The 23,320-nt window shown below is 42.5% G+C and overlaps 1 protein-coding gene across 1 annotated transcript in view; it reads left to right on the top strand.

Moving 5' to 3' along the window:
* Positions 1 to 23,320, top strand: part of LOC117879349 — a 101,499-nt gene that overhangs the window by 50,486 nt on the left and 27,693 nt on the right. Inside the window, exons 9-10 of the mRNA XM_034774470.1 lie at positions 11,987 to 12,141; positions 12,743 to 12,820. Coding sequence (XP_034630361.1) covers positions 11,987 to 12,141; positions 12,743 to 12,820 — 233 coding nt within the window. The remainder of the gene's footprint in view (positions 1 to 11,986; positions 12,142 to 12,742; positions 12,821 to 23,320) is intronic.

Raw genomic sequence — 23,320 nt, 5'->3', positions numbered from 1 at the left:
TTTTTGGAATCCAAAAATCTACTTAGGTCTTCTGGCTGAGTAGCAAGATGTCTCTTGCATAGGGTAGAGAATGGAATAATAGATTAGTTTCTTTTATTATCTCATGGAATTACTCTTGCTTTACACAAATGTAAATGGGAGGATAATCAGGCCCAATGTGTCTAATGTCAATACTTTGGCCATCCTAAATTACTGATAAAATGCGTGGTTTAGACAATCATCATCCTTAGGGCTCTTATAGAATGACAATTTCCAGTTAAAGTCTCAGGGTAGTCATGGTAACAAGGGGAAAAAATGTAAGTACGGATTAAAAAAATGAGGACTTGATTCTCATTCGCTACTTTATAGTGTAAAGGGGACCACAGCAATGTAAAGGGGCCTTAGTGTGAATGAGAAATCACACCTAAGTGTCATGGAAGTGGTTTTCATTGTGTATGAAGGTGTTGTATGTGCTTGTTATGCTTTTTAACATAGAGGCTATGTTTGATAACCGAGAAACATTTTGAATATAATAGTTGCCATGCCACTGTCATGGGGTTCACTCACCACTGCGGCACCTCCTGCTGGCTGTCACAGGGGTTCACTCTGCTAGCTGGTGTGCCTTCCAGGTAAGGTTGCCAATTTGGGTTGGATGTATTCCTGAAGGTTTCATCACATGACATAGTCTTTAATTGAAGATTCATCTTAATTCCTGGACAATCCCGGAGGGTTGGCAACCCTACCTCCTGGTGGTGCCTCACCTGTCGTTGTCGCCTGCAAACCTGACTCAGTCTCAGTACTGCAGCATCTTTGTCTTGACTCAGCCCTCTAGCTGTGTCACTGTCCATATTTTCCTCCTCCCGGGGTAAGGGCGGGGTGGTGGGAAAATCTCCGTTCTAGAGTCTAGCCACTTCCGCAGTGGTGAGTGGGGGTGGGGGAGGCCCACCCATTACCCTGAGTCCTGGCCCAAGGATCCTGAAGCTAGCAGTATCCTGCTGCGTCTCCTTAACTTCTCACCTATGTTGCTTCAAATTCCCCGGGCCACAAGAATATCTCAAAACCCATGACTCTGTGTGGCCATCATGGCTAAAAGGTAGCTTTGATTATCATAGGGAGTGACAAATGCTGTCTGCTGCACTACACCAGTGCTGCCATTGACATAGCTGAAAGATTTCAGTGCTCATTGCCACATAGGAAACATATCTGTTTTTCGAAGACAATATTCCAGCTGCTACAGATTCATCAGATTAGTAAGAAAGGAGACTGACTGCCGTGTAGTCTTTGATGTTCTGTTGAACTTAATGAACGGTGAGCTTGAAGTTAAGCATGTTGACTGATGAACAAGGGCCTTAATTTCTGTGGGGACCTGTTTTAATATGTCACCAAAAGCTGACTCCTTAAAAAAGGCAGGTGGGGAGGAAACGGAGAACCCTATTTTGGGACACCTAATGCATTAGTGGGCAGTGTTTTGCACAAATTGTGGGTTTTTTTTGTAGTTACAACGTATTCACATCCACATAGCAATCCATATAATTATTTTAATACATTCACCAATGCATGATCTGGTAGTATTAGGCACGCTGGTTCTGATGCATCAAAAGTCTTAATATGGGGATCGTGCCCCCCCCCCCCCAAGCACTGTGAAGTACTGTGGCTCATAGTTGTTAATACATCATGATTTATTTTAGTGTTTATAAGTGTGGTGTGTTGAGGACTGTGTTGGAATTGCAAGCTATTGCTTTAAGAGCAGGGGTGAGCGGAAATGTTCCCTGGACCTGCTTGCAGACTAGAGGGTTCTGTAGCAAAGTGTACAGGCAGAGGCAGTTTGCAGACAGACCGCTTAAAGCTGGGTGGAGTGAGCTGTGCCTCTCTGCCTTAGGATGCAGCCTGTTTTTCTCTCTCTGTTTTTGGGTTTGTGTATTATTGTTCTGAATTCTCAGAAGTAAAGTAGTGTTATGTTGCAACCTTCCAGCAAGAGAATTTGTTTTTTTATTTTACTACTCTGTCTGTATGCCATGAAACAGAACGATATGTAAATATTTAGTACCATAAACAGCAATTTTTTTTTGTAGGGAAACCTGAGGAAAGTCCTTCACTTGTTTATAAATTGTCTGTTCTATGGTCCTAAAGGAACAAAAAACATTCTAACCATGGCATTGTATTGGTCCCTTACTAGATGGAAATGGTAAAATTGTCAATAATAATAGAGAAGAGGCAGAAGTGTTCAATAAATAATTCTATTTTGTATTTGGGAAGAAGAAAGAAAATATATTCATATCATAAGATGATAATGAAACACATTCCTTTCCAACAGTAACTCAGGAAGATGTTAAATAGCATCTACTAAAGTTAGACATTTTTAAATCACCAGGTCTGGATAATTTGCATCTGAGCGTTTTAAAAGCACTGGCTGAGGAGCTAGTTGGACTGTTAATGTTGAATTTTCAATAAGTCTTGGAACTTGACACACATTAGATTAAAGAGACTGGATTAAAATCTGGCTAATTGACAGGTTTCTAAATGGAGAATCATCAAGTGGTGTGGTCTTAGTGCAGTCCTTCAGGGACTGATTCTTAGCCCTACTCTAGTTAACATTTTTGTCAATGACCTGGGAGAAACCATAAAATTGTTACTGATAATTTTACAGATAAGTTTACAAAGAGAAGATTAAAGGGTTACTTGATCACAGTCTATGTGGATATCTACACAGCATTTTGAAGCCCGTGGGAGCGAAACTTCCAGCCCAGGTTGACAAACTCGAGTTAGCAGGGCTCACACTGGTGTTCTAAAAATAGCTGTGAAGACAGCACTTTGAAGTTGTGGTTTCGGCTGGAGTTGGGCTCTGAAGTCCCTCCCACTCCTTAGGCTTTAGAGCCTGAGCTGTAGCCTGAGCCACAACTTTCAAGTGCTGTCTATACAGCTATTTTTAGAGTGCTAATGCGAGCCCCCCTAGCTCAAATATGTTGATCCAGGCTGGGAGGCTCACTCCCGTTGGCTTCAAAATACTGAGTAGGCATATCCTATAAGAGCCTACATGGGGAATAAAACTTTGATTGTGGGCTCTTCAATTTAGCAGACATAGCTATAACAAGATACAATGACTGAAAGGTGAATCTAGACAAATTCAGACTGGAAATAAGATGTATATTTTTAACAGTGAGGGTCTTAGCCACTAGAACAACCTATCCAGGATGGTGGTGGATTCTCCATCACTGTACATTTTCAAATAACTTTGGATGTTTTTCTAAAAGAGACGACTACTTCAAACAAAAGTTGATTCAGAGAAGTCTTATGACCTCTGTTATGCAGGAGGTCAGACTAGATGATCGCAATTGTCCCTTCTGGCATTTTCTATGACTCTATGAATGAATAACTCATTTGCCTGTGCACAGAATGTATTTTTCTTTTTTGTATGGTTTGCTGTCTCACATGCCAGACTTTCTAATATAAGCTCTGATTTAACCTGCAAAAGTGTACACTTTCCTTTTACCATATTTTCTTGTACACATAGGGCATTTGCATGTGGAAACACGGTAAAATCCTGGCCCTGATACCAATGGGGATACAGAATATTTACATGGGCAAGTGTTTATATATTCACATGAAAAATTTGCATATATGTTTGTGTCAAGCATCTGAGATTTGAAATTTTGGCCCTTAAGGATATGGTTTCGGAGTGATCTATACAACTTATTCTTCCTACCTCAGTTTATCAATAATACTAGACATTCTGAAGGAACACATTTCCTCAATAATTTCAAATGAGAGAGATTCAGCTTTGGAAATGGCCAGCTAAATTGCATCAGATTAATTAAGCTTTTTCTTCTCAGGGTGGTCTGCATTGTGTGGGGAGCTGGGAGGGAGGAGGTCTGTGGGAGATAGAGAAGGGAAGTCAGAGCTCTACCACTATTCACTTTAAAGGCCACAGATCTTTTCTAATGCATCAAGTCCTCAGAGTAAGAATGCATGTATGTATTTGTCAGAACATATGATGTGACAATAGCTACATAAATAAAATTATGGCTTATTGTTTTGCACTTACATATGTTCTGTTCATAATACAAATAGTCACTACAAAGTAAACCATCCATGCAATTAAATTTCAAATGACTTTATAATCTCTAGTTGTAAGCTGCTAGATTTTTATATATACATTTTGGGAAAATTTAGATCCATAAAATAAATACACTGTACCATGTACCATCTCAATAATATAAATAAATTCTTCAGAAACAAACATATAAACACATAAAACTATTCTCCCAAAATAGCGACTAGTACATAAAATGTCAGCTGATATGAAATGAATAGACAGAACTATTGTATTCCATAATGAAAACATTGTGTTCTGACATTTTATGCCATTACACAAGACTGCTGGAAATAATTCAGTTAATTTCTGTAGCAATTCACCTTTTGCGTGATAGTTATTTAATTACATGCCCGTTTCCACAAGTTTAAGATTAATTAATAGAACCAAGTCTACTCTTCTAAAGCAAGTAATTGGACATACACCTCTAACCCGATATAACGCTGTCCTTGGAAGCCAAAAAATCTTACCGCGTTATAGGTGAAACCGAGTTATATTGAACTTGCTTTGATCCGCTGTGAGTTGCTTGTTGGCTAGTTTTTGGCTTGTAGCTTGTTGGGCTTATAGCTTGTTGCTTCTTTTTTTTTTTTTTTTTTTGATCGGCTCCCAGCAAGGGGGGGCAAAGGGGGGAGAGAGTCAGGGGTGCACAGCGGGCCCCCCACAGTCCCAGACCGCACGCCGGGTGGATCTAGTCACATAGAGTGTTGGGGTTCTTAGGGATTGGCTTATTTTGGCCTTGTTTTGAAATGGAATTAGCTTGATTTTTGGCTTATTGTGAAAGTTGGGGTGCTTATTTACGGTGTGAAAGTTGGCAACTGTGATCCACAGTAGTGTCACATCAAACTAAGGAACTTTGTTAGGCATAAGGCAAGGTCAGGGAGGTCAAAAAACTTTCTGGTGCTGAGCCACAGACCTGCCGCTTTTATAACTGCCTGCCATACTTGATGGAGACCCCACCAACACCTTGCAGATCACCATGGATACCTTGGAGGAGCTCAAGACAGACACTCCTGCAGTGAACAGGGAGAATATTGGGAGGGTGCGGTACACTAGCCATGCCACGAGCCAGGACCTGTTTGAGATTCCACCACAGTGTACCCAGTTCCACCAGCCGAGCATGGACCAGCCCATTGACAGGGAAGGAAACTCAGGTGAGTGTGTGCATGCAATTTTTCTTACAATGTTCAAATTTAAAGATGCCCCAGCCCATCCCCAAGTTAACAAGACACAGGTATTAACTTGTCATTATTTTACTCATGAGAGAAGATGTAGTGGTACAAAAACAGAGATTGCATGTGCCTTTCGTTCCCCTGTTGGGTTAGGTGGGGATGGGGCATGCCGAGCAGTTTGTTTATGTACATAGGGATATACCTTTTATCCTCTTAAGGGATCTTAATAAAACTTTAGTGAAGATACTCTGCAATCTTCTTCCAACAGTTTCTAGGGTTGGCTGCCTTATGTTTTCTTCCATGGAGGACACTTTCCTATGTCACTCCATGATGAGTTCAGCAGGTACCATTGTAGTAAACAGGCTAGCAGCATACGGGCCTGGGCAGCGACAGGCTGCCAATAGCAGCTCTCTTTGCTTTTGTTACCCTCGGGAGTGAGTTATCAGCCAAAAGCACCACTGCCTGTGGAAAACAGTGCCAATATTCATTGCCCTCTACTAGTATGTGTGAACTAGGGACTGAAATTATATTGCTTCATGAAACTGAAATTCCTTCCCATGTCTTATTAAACATTTTTATGGGACAAAGGGAAAGGAGTTTTGAAACTTGTCTCCCTTTCCACTGTGACTGGAACGATACAATGATACATCTATCTGTTTTTATCAGCTACTGCTGTTGTGGCCTTAGGGGGTGCCCCTTCCACACCCGCAGAATGTTTAACCCAGAGGAGGAGGAGAAAGAAGATGACTAGGGAGGACATGTTCAGGGAAATTCTACAAGCTACTGCTGCATCAGAGCATGAACAAAGGGCCTGAAGGCATGGAGAAGGAAAGAGCAGACAAGAGAGAGACCCAAGAGTCCCAGCAGGAAAAGAAGAGGGAGATGCACCAGGACATAATGGGTCTTCTCAAGGAGCAAACCAAATGCTCCAGATGCTGGTTGACCTACAAGTCTAAAAATCCCAGACTTCCTACCTTTGCAGTCTTTGGAGAACTCTACGGTAACAACTCCCCACATCTCCCAGCATACCACATGACCTCCCTACTCCTACCATTCCATGTTTGTCTATGTGTGAAAAATACAAACTGGGGTGAAAACACAAAAACTGAGAGAGACAGAGGCAAAATGCAAGAAAGCCAAGTGTATGACCCTAGAAAACCCCAGAGAGAGAGAGAGTGTATTTGGGGCCTGGGGTTGACTAAAGAGGATTGGGGCAATAAGCTAAAATAATATTCTTTTGTTTATGGTTCCTCCTGTGTTCAGAGAAGCAGAGACTTGTACATTCCTTGTAAATAAACAAAATTGCATCAAAGAAAATACCAGACTCGATCATTAATTTCTACCCCCAACTGGAATATCCTCAGGGCCCCCAAATTTTGACAAGCCACCCACATTGAAAAGAAGCAACTAAATGACAGTCAGGGGTCCCATGTCAAGAAGTGGATTTTCCTTTTCATTTCAGAAGGTTGTACAGGAATCTTATAAAGAAATTACTTGTGGCACTCAGTCAATGGATCCAGTGTCATGAAGCTGTTGGCATTTAGAATTATTTTTCAGTTACTACTGTGACTGTACTTCAAAGTTGATTGCATAAAATTGATTACAAAGGGAACAGAATATGAAGGGGAGAACAACTGCAATGGGAAATCTAAGTAATATTTGTTAGTTGATTGAAAAAATTTATGTTATATAAAAACAGGCAAAACTATGCTATTCTCCAGCACAGCTCAAAAGATAATTGCAGGAACATTAGTAACCTCATGTAGTTGATGTCTCTTGGTAAAGATTACAGAGATGTAATGTATCAGAGGGGTAGCCGTGTTAGTCTGAATCTGTAAAAAGCAACAGAGGGTTCTGTGGCACCTTTAAGAGTAACAGAAGTATTGGGAGCATAAGCTTTCATGGGTAAGAACCTCACTTCTTCAGACGCAAGTGATGGAAATCTCCAGAGGCAGGTATAAATCAGTATGGAGATAATGAGGTTAGTTCAATCAGGGAGGGTGAGGTGCTCGGCTAGCAGTTGAGGTGTGAACACCAAGGGAGGAGAAACTGCTTCTGTAGTTGGATAGCCATTCCATTCACAGTCTTTGTTTAATCCTGATCTGATGGTGTCAGATTTGCAAATGAACTGGAGCTCAGCAGTTTCTCTTTGGAGTCTGGTCCTGAAGTTTTTTTGCTGTAAGATGGCTACCTTTACATCTGCTATTGTGTGGCCAGGGAAGTTGAAGTGTTCTCCTACAGGTTTTTGTATATTGCCATTCCTGATATTTGACTTGTGTCCATTTATCCTCTTGCGTAGTGACTGTCCAGTTTGGCCAATGTACATAGCAGAGGGGCATTGCTGGCACATGATGGCATATATAACGTTCGTGGACATGCAGGTGAATTAGCTGGTGATGTTGTAGCTGATCTGGTTAGGCCCTGTGATGGTGTTGCTGGTGTAGATATGTGGGCAGAGAGTTGGCATCGAGGTTTGTTGCATGGGTTGGTTCCTGAGTTACAGTTGTTATGGTGCGGTGTGTGGTTGCTGGTGAGACTATGCTTAAGGTTGGCGGGTTGTCTGTGGGCGAGGACTGGCCTGCCTCCCAAGGTCTGTGAAAGTGAGGGATCATTGTCCAGGATGGGTTGTAGATCACTGATGATGCGTTGGAGAGGTTTAAGCTGAGGACTGTAGGTGATGGCCAGTGGAGTTCTGTTGGTTTCTTTTTTGGGTCTGTCTTGTAGCAGGAGGTTTCTGGGTACACGTCTGGCTCTGTTGATTTGTTTATTTCCTTGTGTGGGTATCATAGTTTTGAGAATGCTTGGTGAAGATCTTGTAGGTGTTGGTCTCTGTCTGAGGGTTTCAAAGTAGCAGCCGTGTTAGTCTGTATCCACAAAAAGAACAGGAGTACTTGTGGCACCTTAGAGACTAGCAGATTTATTTCAGCATAGGCTTTCGTGGGCTACAGCCCACTTCATCAGATGCATAGAGTGAAACACACAGACAGAAGATATTTATACATACAGAGAACATGAAAAGGTGGAAGTGTGCATACCAATTGTAAGAGGCCAATCAATTGAGATGCGCTATCAGTAGCAGCAGAAGAAAAAACTTTTAAGTGATAATCGAGATGACCCATAGAAGGTGTGAGGAGAACTTAACATGGGGGAAAAAAAAATTCAGTTAGTGTAGTGACCCAACCATTCCCAGTCTCTGTTTAGACCTAAGTTAATTGTGTCTAATTTGCATATTAATTTGAGTTCAGCAGTCTCTCTTTGGAGTCTGTTTTTGAAGTTTTTTTGTTGCAAAACTGACACCTTCAAGTCTGTCACTGAGTGATTAGAGAGGTTGAAGTGTTCTCCCACTGGTTTTTGAATGTTATGATTCCTGATGTCAGATTTGTGTCCATTTATTCTTTTGCGTAGAGACTGTCCAGTTTGGCCAATGTACATGGCAGAGGGGCATTGCTGGCACATGATGGCATATATCACGTTGGTAGATGTGCAGGTGAACGAGCCCCTGATTGTGTGGCTGATGTGGTTAGGTCCTATGATGGTGTCACTTGAATAGATATTGTGACAAAGTTCCTCCTCTATCTTGGTGGGTCCTGCGCTTATTGGCGGATTTTCTTGCCTCAGAGATTCACCATGTGGGTTAGGGAACAGACCAGAGACCTTCCCCTCTGGGAGAACCCACAGTCCAGGTCAATTAGGAGGTTTGGGGGGAACCCGGATGCGCCATCTACTCCGGGTTCTAGCCCAGGGCCCTGTGGACTGCAGCTGTCTATAGTGCCTCCTGTAAGAGCTACATGACAGCTACAACTCCCTGGGCTACTTCCCCAGGGCTTCCTCCAAACACCTTCCTTATTCTCACCACAGGACCTTCCTCCTGGTGTCTGATAACGCTTGTGCTCCTCAGTCCTCCAGCAGCACACCCTCTCACTCTCAGCTCCTTGTGCCTCTTGCTCCCAGCTCCTCACACTCGCCCCACAAACTGGGGTGAGCTCCTTTTTAAAACCCAGGTGCCCTGATTAGCCTGCCTTAATTGATTCTAGCAGCTTCTTCTTAATTGGCTCCAGGTGTCCTAATTAGCCTGCCTCCCTTAACTGGTTCTAGCAGGTTCCTGATTACTCTAGTGCAGCCCCTGCTCTGGTCACTCAGGGAACAGAAAACTACTCATCCAGTGACCAGTATATTTGCTCTCTACCAGGCTCCTGTACCCCACTGGACTGGGTCTGTCACAATATGTGGACAGAGCTGGCATCGGGCTTTCTTGCAAGGATAGGTTCCTGGGTTAGTGTTTTTGTTGTATGGTGTGTGGTTGCTGGTGAGTATTAGCTTAAGGTTGGGAGACTGTTGTAAGCGAGGACTGGTCTGTCTCCCAAGATCTGTGAGAGTGAGGGATCATCTTTCAGGATAGGTTGTAGATCTTTGATGCGCTGGAGAGGTTTCAGTTGGGGGCTGAAGGTGGCGGCTAGTGGCGTTCTGTTATTTTCTTTGTTGGGCCTGTCCTGTAGTAGGTGGCTTCTGAGTACTCTTCTGGCTCTGTCAATCTGTTTTTTCACTTCAGCAGGTGGGTATTGTAGTTTTAAGAATGCTTGATAGAGATCTTGTAGGTGTTTATCTCTGTCTGAGGGATTGGAGATGTAATGGCAGTGAAGAAAGATTTAACACCTCATTTTGCACTCCCTTTGAAGTCAATGGGAGATCAATGTATGTAAGCCTTGCAAGATCCAGGTCCCAGTGCAGAAGAGCATTTAAGCACATACTTAATTTTAAGCATGTGTTGAAATTATTTGCTTAATCTGGAGCAGTACTTTATCTCAGAAAAAGAAATTTTAGGTTAGAATATGTTACAATTGTTATCATCCTAATAGAGCTCTCCTTGTAGATGCTCACCACATTACTATATTAGACCCAAACCTTGGATTATGCCTGAGTTTAGGTTGCTAAATTGGGACAGAGTCCAGTCACTGTCATAAACTCTGTAGTTCTAGACACACTCTTGGCATGCAGATCCTCTAGCACTCCTTTCTCAGATATGGTACTCTGCAGGCCAAGAGCACTGGTGCTGAAATTAATATTGCCTTCCCAAGCCTTTTCAGTAGTGATTGCATGCTCCTCAGAGTTCCACTGAAACCATGGACTCTCTGGATTTCTGTTTCATCCTTCAGAGAGTATGTGACAGTTAAACTAAGAGAGAGACAGCTATCACAAAACAATTCCTAAACACTTTACTCATAGACAAAGCACAAAAGATATACAGATCTATGGGAAAATAACCAATACCTGCATGAAAATTCCTGCTTCCAGTGTCCTCAAAACTCCAGAACCCTTTGTGTTTTGGTCCTTTTTTTTTTTTTCAGGGTCCCAGGATCCTCCTCTCTTCCTTCTCTTACCCAGTGTTGCCTTCTTGTTTGAGACAGTGAGAGAGTGCCCCTGCTAAAATCAAAACTTGCCCTTTTATAAAATTCTATGCCCCGCTGTGAGGTGACCTTCCAGAGCAGCTTCAAGTCTATCTTCAGGTAATATATTGCTTGTTGACAGCTCACCTGAAATCCAGATTGGGAAAACTTGTTCTAAGGTGCTTCCATTTGAATGGAAGATCATCCAGATTAAGAAATCTTGATGCTCACCATTGTTAACCTACAGCTAGTGGGCACACAGAGTTTCTGTTAAAGAACTCCTGGTTATCTCAGTCCATTATGGAGGTTAAGAGGCAAAAGTGAAGGCACAATGCAATATATAATCAAAATGGAGTTGCCCACCAATATAGACATGTGCAGACATACACTCATCTGTCACTACAATGTTGCCAACTTTTGTAATTTTCATTCCCAATCTTGCATTTTTGGTGTTTTTCTTAAAACCCCCTTTTGGGGTCCATTGATTACGTGAGAATGTCAGCTTTCATGTAAATAGAAAGTTGCTGAGAAAATCTTGAAAATGGGAACACTAAAGGCTCAGAAACCAGAAGGCAAATATAAAGTATGCCAACTTTATTATTTTTAAAATTTTATTATTTTAAAGCCAGTCATGTTATTTGGGGGCCTGATTCTTGATTTTTTTTAATACTTGAGGTTGACAATACAGTATGTAGAAAAGTCTATAGACCTACGCCTTGTGAGGCTGCAACATTATCGTTTTACTTAAATAACAGTGACTTAAGGAAAAAAAGTGTGATCTTTTCTGTATGTAATTTAAAAGGAATAGTTTGGCTTTAAGACACTGTTTTTAAAAAAATCAGGCCAATCAAAAATGAGTGGTTTGGACCTTGGCCACTAAGAGACCAACACTGCAAAGTGCTGAGTGTCTACTGTAACATGCTGAATATCCTCAACTCACAATGAAGTTAGTAAAGTGAAAGGAAGCCACTGTCAGTTAAAATTTTTGGTGCTCCACACCTTACAGAGTTGAACCCTTAGTTGCTAAGGTTGATCCTAAAGACTTACCAGCAGTATGTTGAGGGGTGTCCATTCCCACCTGCAAAAGTCCACAATTGTGTTTGCAAATGCATGCACCTTGTATATTGCAGGGGCTCTGTTAGAGGCCCATTAAAAACCTGGCCCTCAATATCATAAAATCTCTCTCTCTCTCTTATGTGTGTGTGTGTAAAAATATATGAAAATGAGACGGTACATTGAAAAATAACAATGAAAGAAGACAGAGACTGTACCCAGTTTGTAGTTTGGAAGGCAAACTTCTACAAGCTGTAGTCCTTATTTAAAGTTGTCCTTCACTGCAGCTGTTTTGTTCTTTGTTCACCCAGGAATTGAGCATAACAAGCTGCAGTGGTCCTAGGTTGCGAGGGGACACAATTCTTCTCCATGCAAGCACCTTTTGCAGCCAGCTGACATCCGTGGATATAAGCTGGACAGGGGCTACTGATTTAGGGGTCATTGCTCTAGCAGAAGCTTCTTTAAGGTAAAACACTTAAAACTGCTCCCCTTCTCCACCTGCTTGTTTTACAGCAATAGGTATACATTCCTCCTGTGGATCTGTTTATCTGTGCAAAGTAATGAAAAAGATCAATTGTATTCATTGGGCGTGATTCACTTCTGTGCCAAAGTTCTGCTCAGTGTGGAGGAACTGAAGGGGGCCAGGAGTTGCATTCCAGCTCTGGCTCCCTGGTTCCCGGGTCAAGCCACAACCTTGGTGGAGTTAGTTTCTTCCTAGCAGCTCTAACTTGTGCCACTGATGCAGGTGTAACAAAAACAGAGCTCTGTCATGGACCCCTCCCTGCCTGGCTCCAAAAAGTCCCTGACTGCTCCTCGCATTGGGGGCGAGGGAGGAGACAGTAGGCACCACGGCTGGAACCAGCACACTTGTATAATTTGGGAGTTCCTCTCAGATGGAATTTTTCTGCTGGACAGATGCAGCCAGTTTCCAGCCCCTTTATGTCTCCTAAGCGTCAGAAGGGCAACAAGACAAATAAAATCGTGGTGTAACTTCTTTGAAGCTGATGGAGTTAAACTAGGGATGATTTTTTTAAATATAGAGAAATAACTGTTATTTTACATTTCAGCCTCCAGGGCCTTTCTGCTAATGGATGCCAGCTGACAGATGATGCTATAAATGCCTTGGTTGAAAAGCATGGGAAAAGGTAATTCATAGTCACACAATGATCCTGCACTGAGATATTAGCATTTTGTGGTGGGTATGCTGTTATTCTTTGGCTTGTTAATGGCTAACAGTTGTTTCTCTTCTGGCAACCTACTTTTAATAAAGGTGCAACACACAGGAGTGCTAGGTAAGAGACTGGTCCTAGTCACTTGACATGGGTCAGAGTTAAGAATGGTTATTTCCCTTGTATCTATTCATTACAGTGGCTTACCTACCTTTCTTGCACTTCCTGCTATGCTCATCCTGAAAAACCAAAATGCTACCTTAACTCTGACCATATTTATATGGTATATGTTCAAACCACCTGAACACAATGCACCAACATATAACCAATCACAACATATGTAAAAATACCTGAACATATAACCAATAATCTTACTTTTAGTTTAGTTAGACTTAAGACTGCTTGGGTATTTTCTTTTTTTCAAGATAAGGGTGGAAATTTATGAGCTGTAAGGAATGTAAGGGAGGTAACTAGGGTTGAGATGGGGAACTGATGAATGGAGCATGGAAGAGAGACTGAACAACAGAACTGTTTCTTTGTGTGCTTTATAGAATGTATGTTGGTTTATACAAGGTCTAACAACCTTAACTCAAAGCTAACAAAGTTTTGTTGTGTGAAAATATGTATTGGGCAGCATGCTCAAGCCCTCTGATGGCAGTAGATCAAAAGGAGATAAGAGGAGATTTCATAGTAAGCTTTAAGTAAGCATGGGAGTGAACATGAAGTATGTAGGAGGTAGCACATCATTTTGTGAAGGAGTGAGATGTAATGGGATATTTCTGTAAATAACTTGCTGAATGCAGACTCTGCTAAAAATTTGTAATTAAAAATAAAAGTTAGGAATAGATAATAAATCTGTTGGGAACCCATTGCAGCTAATGAAAAATCTTTTTTTTATATTGCTTATTTCAGCAATAGGGTATAATAAGACATGCGCCACTAAGCGATAAAAGCAAATCTTGGCTGTGTAGTAGCGAAGCAATAAATCAAAAAGATCACATGCATGAATTGTGATCTTTTTTCCCTACCCAGACAAAGAGGTACTTTGAGACAGACTTGCTCGCTTGTCAATGGACGTCCTTCTAAAACATGGCATCATAAAACATGAAAATCTAGTTTTATTGTGTTTCTGACATTCCATTTGTTATTGCTAACAAGCATGACTCAGAGGATGAATAAACCCAGCCAGCTGAGACCTATGTTTTTGTTTACAATCTGTGGATAGTTCTAATTCCTCAAATGTTTTGCTCAGGGAAGAAATGAAAATATCATGGTGAATGAAGTCAACAGAGATGTTTATGTAGGTTTCTGCTGAATTGTGTTGGTGCTGATTTTTAGACAGAAACTTGATTTGACTAATCAGGAGGCAGACAACCTAATAACCCAGGCAGCCACTCAGATTTTTTTGGGTAAAGTCTAAGGGCTCAGTCCTCAACTGTGACACGTGAGTTTACAGTATTTGCAGTTTGATAAAGGGAAGAGGGGAAAGGTAGCCCCCTGGTCACTTTCTTCTCCCCAAACCTGGGCACTCAAATTGCCCTGGCATAACTTAGAGCAGTCTCAGTGCTGCTTTAAGGTATGCCACCTGTAATCAGCAACTGCAGTAGCTGAAAATCTGATGGATTGCTTTTTTGCAAAGCTGCTGGATCCGGGGCCTGAGACTGAGTCCTAGCTCTTTAGAGTCTGAATTTGCATAAAAAAATTAAATGGCAAGTCAAGTGGATATTGTTTTTCATCTAAGGGCTAGGTTAAACTTCAGTCCTAAATTTAGGGCATTGGGTAGCAGCACCGTGTCCAGGAGAAACGCCTTGAAGAAATTGTGATTCAGTGGCTCCCTAGACTCCTCTCTTGCACTTGCAGGCAGGGAGTAATTTACTTCACTCCTTTTTGAGGTGCAGCATACTTGCTCCCTCATGCAACAATGACTAGAATGTGGGCATAGAGCCATGGCTCCTCCACTTGCTGCCCACTTGTTTGCAGGGAATTTTGGGTCACAGTCTCTACTATCCTCTCACACTTGAAATGGCAACCTGGGAGAGTACTATGTATGCATGCATGCAGGATGAGGGAGGAGCCTTACTCCACTGTTTAGCTGCATAGGAAAAAGACACAATCAAGCTTTTCTCAGTTATAGAAATGAAGCATGTCTGACCAGCAGGAGAGAAGCTGTGGAAATAAAGGCCAAACTTTTCAATTGTAGCTTCCTAAATCTGGGCATGTTGAGGCACCTGAATTATTGACCCGAGTTTCAGAAATATTGAGTGCACAGTCTCATTGAAATTAGTGGGAACTGTGGGTACTCAGTGCCCCTGAAAGTCAGGCCACTTACAGTATTTAGGACTCTAAATGTGAGCTTAGAAGCCTGGTTCTAAGCAACTATGTTTTAATTTTTGACCCAAAGAATTCAGATGGAGTTGAAAATCTTTAGGGAGAGGGTTTGTCATGGACATCTCCCAGAGACATACCCTGTTTACTAGAGAGGAAATAGTCAATGAGCAACATAAAACAGGACAGATTAATTTACTTTACTATTTATGGACATTATAAAGAAACAAAAACAATGTGTAGTAGGATATATGGATAAACCAAAACCAGGTAATCAACCCTAGTCCTAACTCTAACACCCACTGCAGATAAAGGAGAAGAAATTCCCTTCATTCTCCCAATAATCAAACATAAGTGATTGAGCAGTTTTGGAATGGTTTTAGAGATTAGTCAGCAGCCTCTAAATCTGGGCTTTTTCCAGCCTGCTTTCTTGCATTTAAGTCCATATAGGAGCATGGGAATACACTGAGCTCCAGTCTCCCTTCTTTAGAGTTCATTCTCTCATCTGAAGGTAAATCTCAAGCCCACCTCCAAGTATCCATTTTAGAACTTCTCCACTCATGCTGGTTCACCAAGTCACTATCTTCTCTGCATTCAAGTCCTGCCTAAAGACTCAGATATTCAGTGACACTCACAACAAGTGAATATGTTCTTTATGAATAGGTCATAAAGATAGAGCAAGGCTAGTGTACTTGTGCCTGGTTTGTTGACCCCAGTTAGGCTTAAAAGATGGCACCTGGCCCTGGGGGGGCGGGGGGAGGGAACGATCTGGGTGAGTCAGGCCTGAGAGTCAGTCAGAAAAGGGACAGAGTGAGCGCATGAAGACCATGGGGCTCTCAATGCCTATTCCCATGGAATAGGGAGATGGGCCAGAAGGCCTGGGTATTGGAAGCAGGACAGCAGGATGTTCTCTGGGAGAGCCTGCCAGAATCCCTTGGGAGGGGAGGCAGTGGAAAACTGCTGGGGGAAAAGAGTCTCCAGGGAGAATCTCAGGGTGGGGGTGCTAAGTGAACAGAGCATGGAAGATTCCTGCAAGAAGCCCTGAAGGAGGAAGGACTGAGAAGTGAAGGGGAGAATCCCCTGGGAGCTGTAGCCCAGAGTGAGCTAATTTTTATTTTCTTTCGTTAATTTTGCCCATGTTGGAAGAATATAACTGCCTGAAAATAGACTCTGGAAGTGGCAATGTGTCCTTTGGGAACTGGGGAGAAGATCAGCCTTATTACAGTATAATAAGTCAAAACTGATCCTTCCTCCAAGCAGCCCATAATATACCATCTTTTCTGTGTTTGTCTTTCAAATAGTCAGTTCTTATTGACAAGGACTGTTTTCATTTTGTGTGTGGTTCACTGCTGAGCACACTTCTAGCAGTATTATTACTATGGAACAGCATAAGGGGGGTAACTATAAGGTGGCCTATACGTCAAGCCTTTGGCATGTTCATTAATCAAAAGAAATCAGAATACATGAAGAGAGTATTCTGAAGTTAATTAAGCAAATGCTTAACTTTCAGCATGTATATAGTCCCACTAAAGTCAAGTTTAGCTCTAAAACTACTGTATAGTTTGGCTATAATGAGTGTAGCTCTGCAATTCTTTACCATTGCGCTTGCTTCCAAAAGAAATCACATCATGAAATCAATGTTAGTTTAGATAGCTTCACGTATGCAGGAACCAGTTGACACAGATCTGCTGGTATTGGGTTTTTTTTGTGGATCGTCGTAAATCTCATTAAATTTAAGGTTTCAGAGTGGCAGCCGTGTTAGTCTGTATCTGCAAAAAGAACAGGAGTACTTGTGGGACCTTAGAGACTAACATATTTATTTGAGCATAAGCTTTCGTGGGCTACAACCCATTTCATCAGTAGCCCACGAAAGCTTATGCTCAAATAAATTAGTTAGCCTCTAAGGTGCCACAAGTACTCCTGTTCTTTTTATTAAATTTAAGGAAACTATCTAAAAGCATACTAAGAAAAGAGAAATCTAGAGCACTGTGCAGATACAAATTTTGTATCTGCATCCAATCCATGATCCACAAACGTGGTCCGTGGATATAAAGCAGATATCTGCAGATTTGCAGGGCTCTAGAGGTATCTTCTATTGCACAAGATCCTTAGCTCACAAAAGATGCTTTCTTAAAAGTTTATGGCAATTTGCACTCAGAATAGAGACTTTTTCTAGGTTAACTAATAGCCAGCAATGGTCACATTGCATCAGTTTTCAGCAATTTGAAGCCCAGTGTTAACTGGGCATGTGAGAATACAGTCTGTCTTATTAATTAGTAAGGATGACCTAAATGACACTCTGAAGAAATAGCATTGGATGAGAGAGAATGCCAGTGCTGCTTCTATTTTCAGTAAATACTGTTTTTTTCATTATTCACAAATTGTATTACATGTTGCATGTCTTCAGAGAGATGACTTCAAAAAGTGCTTTCTTTGAGAACAAAAGATGGTGGTGATTGTCTGCCACGTTGGCCACAGAGGAGATCTTCAACATGCTCTGCAAAGTATATGAGCATGAATTAGAATTATGGAAACACAAAAAACCTTGCCCATCTATTTGATTTCCTTCAATGAATAAATTATGCAGTCTCAACGCTAGCAGGAAGCCTAAATGTTGTCTGTTATTTTAATCTGTCTGACTGCATTCATACTTAGAATGACATATAAAATACCTCTAAACAATAAATAAATTGTTAAGCCTACCCTTTCTTTCTTGGTATCTCACAGCCTGTCAATTAGACTAAAACAGCACATATTAAAACACAGGACACAAGCGCAATCAGTGGGAGTTGTGTATAATGGCCATATCCTTAGTGAGTGTGGATTGAAGTCAATGGAACTATGGTGATTTACACTGATGAGGCTCTGGCTCTACAGACTATTTCTGAGGGAAGAACTGAGCTCATGGAGTGTAGAATTTTTTATTTTTTTAAGAAATAGGTGTAATCCAGCTGCTAAGGGACACTTTTTTATGTAGTTTCAAAAGCCTCTAGCCCACCTGTTGGTGGAGATGCTAATGGCAAATATTTGTAATAAGGGTAAACATATAATCCCAATAATAGTCTTGCAGAGTGACAGCAGTATCTTTAATAACCGTTTTAAGAGGATCCTTGGCCTACAGTTTTGCATTTAAAATCCACATTAGGCACTTACAAAAAGTGGTCTGATTTTTAGAGTTCTGCATGTCACATTGATTTCACAGCAGAAACTGGATTTCACAGTCATAGCAGGAGTTATCTCATTGAGTATTTGTCTACAGCATTCTGGGTGTAGTGCCTGTACATCTAAGGCTGGCTGTCTTAGACACTGCGAACAGGTGGTTGCCTAGGGCAACAGAATGTTTAGTTATAAGCCAGCCAGGATCTATATCCTGTAATTAAAGTTTCTTTACAATCCCTCCTACTCGCACCCTCTACTGCTTCACCACTTTCCAAAGAACACGCAATAAATCCTCCTCTCAGTGTTAACCCTATCTTATCCAAACCACACACATTTGTATTTTAATACTGATCGGAGACATGTCAGTCTCTTTGGACATTTAGAACTGATGGAATGGGTTGTATAACATACAGTGAGAGGAGGGGGAATTTTCTCTGGTGCAAAGCTGGATGAACCTATAGGGTCAAGATCAGAAGCAGAGAAAGACTAAGAAACCCCTCCCCCCCAAAAAAAATCATGACCGGAAAAAACAAAAATGAGGATTAATGTAGTATAAAAGGAACCTCAAAAATACATTTCAAAAGTACCAGAGAGAAAGAAAGATGCTAAATGAAAGTAGGAACAAAAATAAAGTGGGGAAAAAAGAATACTACGGGAAAAAGAATAGGGCCTGATCAAGTGAGGAGCTAAATTCCTTAATGACTTGAGGAGCTCAACATCTCACAAGGTGCTCAGCATTTTACACTATCCCAGACCCATACTGAGAGAATCCAGCTATGACTTTATTGTGTGAATGAACCTATATAGTCTGAAACGCCTGATCCAGCCTACATGGCCTCTGTGGGTTTTATAAGAATGACTGCATGCTGCAGTTTCTTTAAGAATGAAATAGGCACCATGCTGTCATATTTTTGGAGCCTGCTTTTTAGGGAGGCTGTGCACCCACAGCTCCCATTAATTAAGACCACATATAATTGTTTCCATAAGACCAAGCCCCATTCAGTACGCAGAGAATGTATCAGGTTGTCTAGTGAATGAAGTAGTTTTCTGTAGGATCTCTGTGCAGTTGCAGAAGTTGGAAGGTGCACACCTTCGGTGGTTGCTGGGAGATGGCAGGCCTAGGCCCATCTAAGGCTAAAGGCCTACCTACTCACATGAGGGAGAGAAGCGTAGGCCACAAGTAAATACTAAAGAAAATAAATGAAAAAGCAGGGGTGTGAGTGATGGTTAAAGATTAGAAATCAGGAATCCAGAGTGGGACACCGAGCAGCAACACCCCCCACCCCCCAACAGCGCCCACTACTCAAAGGTGTATAAGGAGTCAGTGGACAACATCCAGAGGAGCTCTGTCCAGAGATGTGAGTGGACAAGGGGCTGGAAATAGGCCTCGCAGAGCAACCCCTCCTGTGCAGCCGCCTCCTTTTGGTGTGATGGATGGCCATGTTGGCCAGCAGCAGGAGGAGGTGTGCCAACTCTGTGGGGCAGTGAATAGGATGTGCTAGGATAAACAAGTGAGAGGGGAAGTTCAGGTGGAATTTCAGGAAGAGGTTCTGGAAGAGTCAGAAGAAGGGCTGCAACCTGATGCACTCTACACAGATGTGTGGCAGGGTCTCCTCATACCACAAAAAGAAGAGGTGCGGGGGAATTTGTGAACCACGCCAGGTACACACCCGTGCTTAAAGTTCCATGGAGAAGCCACCACCTAATGTTCCTGGTGAGCTGTGGAACCAGAGTGGAGTACAGACTGGCCCACAAGGTTTCCTCACCTTCCTCATAGAATAATAGAAATATAGGACTGGAAGGGACCTCAATAGGTCACCTAGTCCAGTCCCTTGCACTGAGACAGGGCTAAGTGTTATCTAGACAATCTCTGACAGGTGTTTGTCTAAACTGTTCTTAAAAACTTTCAATGATGGAGATTCCACAACCTTCTTAGGTAATTTGTTCCAGTGCTTAACTACCTTTACAGTTAGGAAGTTTTTCCTAATGCCTAACCTTAATCTCTCTTGCTGCAATTTAAGCCCATTACTACTTCTCCTGTACCAGTGGTTAAGGAGAACAATTTATCTCCTTCCTCTTTATAACATTTTTTTTATGTACTTGAAGACTGTTATCATGTCCCCCCCCTTAGTCTTTTCTTCTCCAGACTAAACAAACCCATTTTTTTCAATCTTTCCCTTATAGGTCATATTTTCTAGACCTTTAATCATTTTTGTTGTTCTCCTTTGGACTTTCTTTAAAACTTTCCTGATGTGTTGTGCCCAGAAATGGACACATTTCTGGGCACAACTGCTCCAGTTGAGGCCTTATCAGATGGCAACAGGTATCGCCACTTGGTGTCGGGGATGGACATGAGAGTGAGGGAGTGGCTAGTGTGACACACAAGGGTGTACCACTGGTTTTTGGGTGCAGTTCGGAGGCAGACTGGCTGGATGTCATGCAGCCGGCTCAAGTGGCATGCTGGGGGTGGCTGGGGAGGCCCATAGGGCAGGGCCCTGATGACAAGTTTCAGAGGGCTCAAGGAAAGCAAGAGAAGCAGAAGACAAGGCTGCCCTCACCTCCTGGAACACAGAACAGAGAACATACAGGGTGGGCAACCCCATGCACTGGCTGAGTGCCTCAGGGCCCATCCAGTTCCTCTGAGCATAACCCAGGAGGTCTCTGAGTCTGGTGGTACCACCAAGGGGCGGCTCCACCTCCTGCCCACGAAGGTGTGGGTTGTGTAGCAGGGGTTCTGTATTGGAAGGCAGGAGACTGCGAGAAGAGAAAGGATGGTCTTGTGGGTAAGACAGTTGAATGCTGCTCTGGAGAATTGGATTCTATCCCTGCCTCTGCCACAGAGTTCCTATGTGATGCTAGACAATTCACTTGAACCAAACTTTTCACAGTTGGCCACATTTTTGGGTGCCCAATTTGAGACACCCGGAACCTGATTTACAGTTGGAGGTTGGCATCTCTGGCACTAAAGCAACATGGTCAAGGGAGCAAAAGGTTAGGAGTCAGGATGTGCTGAGGTCTAATGTTTGCCCTGCTCTGCCATTGATTCACTTTGTGGTTTTTGGGAAATTACTATATCTTTGTCTCAGTTTCCCTGTCTGTAAAATGGGGATGATAGTGTTCTCTTGTCTCCCAGGGAGTTGCAGAGATAAATTTATTAACATTTGTGAAGCACAATAATTCTACAGTGATGAGCAATATAGAAAGCCCTAGGAGAAATCTAATAATTCTGTACTCAATGCAGCATTTGGATAGTGCACAGTGAATAAGGTAAGGGCCACATATTGAGTAATAAGTATAAAAAGAGATATTAAATAGCTGCCTTATTCCCTGAGAGCCATCCACCCTGTACACTGGACTCCACCACAAGAGCAGAACTCTTGTGGAAGAAATAGTAAAGACTGTACCATAATGCATATACACAAAGGGGCCAAATTAAGATCTCCCGGGCAGCCTGAATACTGGCATCTCCTAAGTTTTGAATGTTTGACTTTGCTAAATAAATAATTCTTTTGACATAGATTTTTATATATAATCATTAACATATTACCAAATATATATTATACTGCCACATATATTTTAAATATTTTTCTTGCTCAACTCACCCCAGTAGGCACGCACTATTGCTCACAAGGCCAATTGTGTAATAATATCTCTTTTTTTTTCTAAACAACTTCCTCCTGCTTGCTAAACAATTTTGTGCCACTACAAGCTGAGGACTGGGACAACAATGTGAATTCCACTGAATTGTATTGTCGCAAACGCTAGTTTGTGGCCTCAGTTCAAGGAATCCAGGAGGAAGGGGTGGAGGTCAAGTATATAAGAAATGATAGGGGACAGATTCAATACTGCATCCACCTTCTGCAAGGTGCAACAGAGCAGGGATCTGTTGGAAACTGCTTACAAGTCCCTGATTCTTTGCCCCCGCCCCAATCCTGATACAGTTTAGAACAGCCATGGGGCTGTTTAACCTTGTGGCACTTGATATGACCTCCAAAGGACCCTGTACCCAGTAGTGAGGAGCTGGAGAAGAAATTTTTATGTTCTGGCCATTCCCTGTCCTGGCTCCCAACATGCCCTGGCTGCTCCTGATGTGCCTCCTGCATTGGGTGCTGCAGGAGTGAAATCATACGAGCCAGCTCTACACCTGTTGGGGACTCTCCCATGTACGGTGTGGCACCAGAAGGGACTTTTGGGAGATTTCCACTCTTTACATTCCCTCGAGAATCTAGACTTCTAGAAAAGTCAACAGCAGTGCAGGCTTCATGACAGTGCCCTGTCAGTGTGCCTCATCTTAGGCAGAAAGGAACATCTCTAAGGGTACGTCTACACTATGAGAGTAGTTCGATTTTACTTAAATCGAATTAGTGGAACCGATATTACAAAGTCGAACGTGTGTATCCACACTAAGAACAGTAATTTGACTTTATGAGTCCACACTAACGGGGCAAGCGTCGACATTGGAAGCGGTGCACTGTGGGCAGCTATCCCACAGTTCCCACAGTCCCCGCTGCTCATTGGAATTCTGGGTCGAGCCCCCAATACCTGCTGGGGCAAAAAATGTGTCGAGGGTGGTTTTGGGTAACTGTCATCATTCAACCGTCACTCGAGCCCTCCCTCCCTGAAAGCACCGGCGGGCAATCAGTTCGCGCACTTTTCTGGTGAGTGACGCGCAGACACCACAGCACTGCGAGCATGGAGCCCCCTGTGACCATCGCTGCAGTTATGGCTGTTGTCAACACCTCGCACCTCATCATCCACCTTTTTCAGAGGCAGATGCTGAGAAATCAGGCGAGGAGGCTATGGCAGCGCGGTCAGGACATTAAGTCTGAGAAAGGCACAGACCTCTCACAAAGCACGGGACCCCGCGCCATGGACATCATAGTGGTAATGGGTCATGTTGATGCTGTGGAACGGCGATTCTGGGCCCGGGAAACAAGCACGGACTGGTGGGACCACATAGTGCTGCAGGTCTGGGATGAATCACAGTGACTG

This window comes from Trachemys scripta, chromosome 6 (assembly GCF_013100865.1).
Source record: "Trachemys scripta elegans isolate TJP31775 chromosome 6, CAS_Tse_1.0, whole genome shotgun sequence".
Classification (NCBI taxonomy): Eukaryota; Metazoa; Chordata; order Testudines; family Emydidae; genus Trachemys; species Trachemys scripta.
This window is presented reverse-complemented; position numbering and strand designations above follow the sequence as displayed.